Genomic DNA, 5,275 nt, shown 5'->3' with positions numbered 1-5,275 from the left:
TAGTTGAACAAGTAATTATGTTTAGTGATTCTATAAAAGTTGAGTTTAGTCCCACATTGAATAGTTCAATAAGTAATCATGTTTAGTGATTCTATATAATGAACCTTTTGTATTGCTGGGAATATAAAAGTAGAGCTTTAGTCCCATATTGAATAACTTAGCCAATAGATTGCTTAGCTATTCTATATAAACAATCCTTTGTGTTTGTTCAAAGCATCTTGGACTTAATGGTTCTATATAATGTTCTTTGGGTTTCAATTGTAAAAAGTTGAGCTTTGTTCCATCTTGGATGAATAACTTAACAAGAGTTTTTTTGCAGTTGTTCAAAGTATGTTGGGCTAGCTTGAAGTTTGGGCATTAAATAAGTTTAAGCTTTGCCCATTTTACTCTAAGATTCTTTTGGTTGTAGTATTTTTTAAACCAATATTAAGCTTAATATGTATTTTATTCTAATATGTGCAACTTCATATGTTGATTTTTGAGGATGCATAAGAATACTATACTGTGTTTTCATATGAAAGACCTTGAAGTGATCATGAGGCTCTATCGTGATAATTAGACTGCTCTCCACATTGATGCTAATCTTGTTCTCTCTGAGTTCATCAAAAGCATTGAAGTGGTCTGCCACTTTGTACATGGTGAACTACTCTTACAAAAAGAACAATTAATGCATGTCATCATGTGTGGTAAGAATTTCATCACAAATTCTTCCATATAGATTAGGTTTATATATATACACGACTCAACTAATAGACAGCTAGCGAATATCCAATTGACTGGTAATTCATTTAATGAAGGTGGATATATGATTTCGGACAATGATACGCGTACAAAACGATAAGAGCTTTTAAACATTCGAGCCTGCAGTAGCCTATAGATTTCTAACGCATCTCGTGTTATTAATTGGGGAGGAGAGACACGTTGTGCTTGTCCACACTATAATTACTTCTGAGAGAAACACACCAATGCATAGAATTTTTTACACAAAACGTGATGCAGCCCAAGAACACTTCAGCTTATAATTAACGTAAATAAAGTTGAAGAAGCAAACGTAAAGAAGCTAGCCACGGTTTAATTTGTTCGTAACATACTAAGAACATCCATTGCAGTAATTAACATTAACAGTAACATACATAGAAGACTATTAATTAATTAATTAACTACATTTTTTACACGTCAGCAATAGTGATCCAGCCATTTCTGCAACCTCAAATCTCTGTAAAACCTCGCTATGAACTCCTCCGCGGCCTCGTCCACGTGAAAATCCTTCTCCGCGGTGTCGTTGAACATGGAAGCAACGGAGTCCGTGATCTTCACGCGCCTCTCTATCGTGCCGTCGGCGGCACCACCGCCACGGCACATCCTCACTGCACGGTGCCCCGGAGATCGGCGAACAGCGGCGGAGGCCGGAGAGAGCTTCCTCCGGCCGGCATGCGAAGTGCGCGGCGGACTCCCGCTGCAGCTGAACTGGTACTCCAGAGGCGACACGAAGGCCACGTGCGCGTCGCGTGGGCGACACGTCAGCGCCTGGTGGTGGCGAGCCACGATGTCGTTCAGCGCCTTCCCTATGTTCTTCCCACGCTTCATCACGTCCTGCACATCATGAAACACCTTGCTCTTCGAAACGCCGTTTTGTAGGAAGAAGCCTATGAAACGCACCGTTTTGAAGACCTTCTCCGCCACGAGTGGTGGCCGGTTCGGGTCCATGCACGTTATGTCTGTCACATGTTGTGGCAGAGGGAAGTGCGTGTCTCTGCTTTGTTTCATCATGTCATGTAACGGCAAAGTGTACGAGAAACTATAGAGTGAGTGGTCCTAATATAGAGAGACAAAGTGATGGAAATGGTGAAGGAGGGGTTGGTTTGTGGGGGAGAGAGTCGAATTTATAGTAATGAAAAAAAGGTGGGAGATCAATAAGGGCAGAGAGAAAACGAAGTTGGTTGGTTTAACGTTGCTGTTACGGATAGTGAACCCTAATCATTACAGTTTTATTGTGCATATCCTTTTTTTCCCCTTTCTTCTCTTGTTATTGGATGTTCTTATGCAATTATTGTGTCATTATTATAACTCTTTAACTATATCCCTTTTCCTTTTTGCACTCTTGTTTTTAATGTGTGAAAATCTATTGAATCACATTTTAATCTTATTTGTGGTGTATAATTCTTGTTAATCTAAGAAGATTTATCGACGATGGAAATAAAAAATGAGTTTTTTTTCTTCTAATTAAGTAGATAATTTTTCACAAATTGATGTAATAAGATCTTACATTAATATATTAATCTTAAAGTTTTTGTAAACACTTTTATTTTATTAATTAAGTTTTATACAATTAAATAAAACAAGTCTCTTGCGACCCAGAGAACTCGAGCATCAAATAAGAGAAAGCCTCATGGTTAGATGGGAATTGATTATAAGTGGAACAACCCAAAGTCCCTAAACTGGTGGCGACTTTGAGACCTTTGAGTGACCATTGTCTTTGTGTTGTGGACCCATTGGCGTGTGTTGATACGCACCTTTAGTGCAGTAGGATATATATAGTAGAATACTTGAGTGAGATTTTTCTTTTTTGTATTTTATTATAGTAATGGATATATAATTATAAACCGTGGAAAAGCAATAGTACTGACTCACGGATTACGCACTTGATTTGAATTATGAATATGGAGGGGTCTCCAAATGACAACTTTTGTTTAGGCGTAAGTTTTCCTTTAGCCCTACAGTATCCATATTTAATTTCCAACTTACATGTAAAGCCTATATATATTGCAGACTTTGTTTATTTTATTTCCTCATATGGCCTACCGTCATGATGATAGTATCAATTATCAGGAATCCTATAGAGCTTTTGTTTAGTCGGTGATCGAATTGTGTATTATATAGGTATCTGACAATTCAATTATTTAAGCTAAAAATCCTCTATTTGTTCTTATCGAAAGTAGTCATATATATATATAAAAAAAATTGTTGAGATATTCCACAACTTTGTACTTAATGTTTGTATTTTAACATTTCGAATTATCTTTTCTAGCCTTTCTTTCAGCGATGATCGAGGATGTTCACCTATCGTGAATATGTTGTTTGAGTATAGGAAATTTTTGGGTCATCCCACTTCAAACGGCACACTAATATATCCCATGAACTTAAGGCTAGAATTAATGAAGTATTTTTGTTGTCGTACATAATACTTTAAATGATTTTAGTAAATGAAATATATTAATTAACAATGTATTAAAATAGTCAAAATTTATATTATGTAATTTCAGTTTTAAAAAAATGTACATGATTAGAGGAGAAATATGTAATAATATAATTGTTAGTGATGTGAAAAGAAAAAAAAGAGATCATAATGATTATAAAAGTATATAAATAAGAGTGTGGGTGTGTAGGTTGGTATAATTAAGAGTAGTGAGGGGAGCCGGAGGTTGTTTCAATTTTACTTTCAGACCACGTATGTATGACCCTCACAGATAATCAGATTAACAACGATGCCATTTTCAGTGGGTCGTGATCATCACTTCTTTCAGCTGATTCTTTCATGTGTCATCAATTTAATGGTTCCAATTTTTACTCTCCCACATGCAACTACTTATCTCTATAGTAAAGCCCCAGCTAGCTTGGCATTTTCAGTTGGTTGTGATCATTCATGATTTCGTTCCGTTGATTCTAAGTCATTTTCAATTGGTCGTGATCATGATTTCGTCCTGCTGATTCTTTCAGTCATCAATTGCCAAGTTACTATTTTTACTCTCTACACGTGCAACTACATATGCCACTTCCTATTATGAGAATTTCATGGAATTATGCACTATGTACAGATATTTAGGAAATTAAGTATATGTTTAAGAAAATAACTTCAAGTCATATTTAGATTGATTCTAGCTAGACATACAAGATTAGGATGATTAATTTTTTGCACTATTTCCAAGAATTTGTTCTCTCAATTATATTTGTGGTTCTTTGTGAGTCAAATAACAAGCAAATTTTGCAATGCAAGACAAACAAGCTTGATTGTCTCTCAAGAATTAATTTTTAATTATTATCAATTAGTGATGTTAGAAAAAAGGTTAAGCTTTTTTTTTTCAAACTCATATAATTTCATTCATAATAAGAAAGTGAATACAAGTCGGAATGATATAAAAAACTTATGGTGGATTAACATAAAATCTAAACACTTTAGTTATATAAAAATATGAACGATTTGATTAGCTTACTAACAAACAAACTTTACAAAAAAGTCTTGAAATTGAAATATATATTTCATCTTTACACTTCTTCAGGATAGAGTCCACCTCATTATTTGCAAGCCTATTTCGATTATTACCATCCACGATATCCTTGCAGTCACACTAAAAAATAACATGAGTTAAATTCAAGTCAATGACCCATTTAATTGTAGCGTACAAAGCAAGTGCTTCAACCTCCATTGGTGAAAATAATGCCCATGGAGCAAAACGATTTGGCAGACATGAAACTTCATGATGCACTTGACCACATTTTCCTGCATCTTGGAGCAAGGCAGCGTCCAAATTGCACTTGAAAAAAACCCATTGAGGGCTTCTTCCACCTGCAAGTAGCGTCATTTGATATTGAATGATGATGCTCAAAATTAATAATAGCTTAAATTAGTTTTTTCCTATAATTTATTTTTAATGTTTGATTTGATCTTTTATTTTTTTATTTTAATTAAATCCTCTAATTTTTAAAATTAATTTGATTTAGTTCTCTAATTATTTGGAGTTCAATTTAGTCGTCTAATTTTTAAAATTAATTTAATTTAATTCAGTTGACTATTAATTTAAGTAATCCTTGCTGTTTAAATTTGATCCTATATTTTGTGATAATTTAAAATTATTATTAAATGATTTTAAATAATCATTTTTTAATACTATTGACCTAATTTAGACAGTATGATTAAATTAAATTAATTTTAAATATTAAAATATCAAATTGAATCCTAAAAATTTTAAAAATCAAACATAAAAAATTAATTAGTGGATTCATAAACTAATTTAACCTTAATAATATGTTATTTAGCCAAATGGCATTCCCGTAATGTCTGACTGTCTGTGACGCTATGAGATAATTGGCTTTTGTAAGTTTTCCCATACCTGCATATTCATTTCTCCTCCGCCAAATTGTCCAAAAGATCAAAACATTTTTTTTCCTTGGCTTCATGAGATTTTCAAGATTGAAAATAAATTGCAATTAATAAATAATTCAATTCAATAAAACTACCAATCAGTTAAGTTATCTAACTAGACTTATCATCAATTTC

At 33.6% G+C, this 5,275-nt stretch overlaps 1 protein-coding gene across 1 annotated transcript; it reads right to left on the bottom strand.

Annotated features, from left to right (window-relative positions):
- Positions 1-1,176: 1,176 nt before the first annotated feature.
- Positions 1,177-1,707, bottom strand: LOC102661306 (uncharacterized). The gene has a single exon (XM_006579002.1). The coding sequence runs from the start codon at positions 1,705-1,707 to the stop codon at positions 1,177-1,179; it is 531 nt and encodes a 176-aa protein (XP_006579065.1).
- Between the last annotated feature and the right edge of the window lie 3,568 nt (positions 1,708-5,275).

The sequence above is a fragment of the Glycine max genome, chromosome 4 (genome assembly GCF_000004515.6).
Source record: "Glycine max cultivar Williams 82 chromosome 4, Glycine_max_v4.0, whole genome shotgun sequence".
NCBI lineage: Eukaryota > Viridiplantae > Streptophyta > Magnoliopsida > Fabales > Fabaceae > Glycine > Glycine max.
This window is presented reverse-complemented; position numbering and strand designations above follow the sequence as displayed.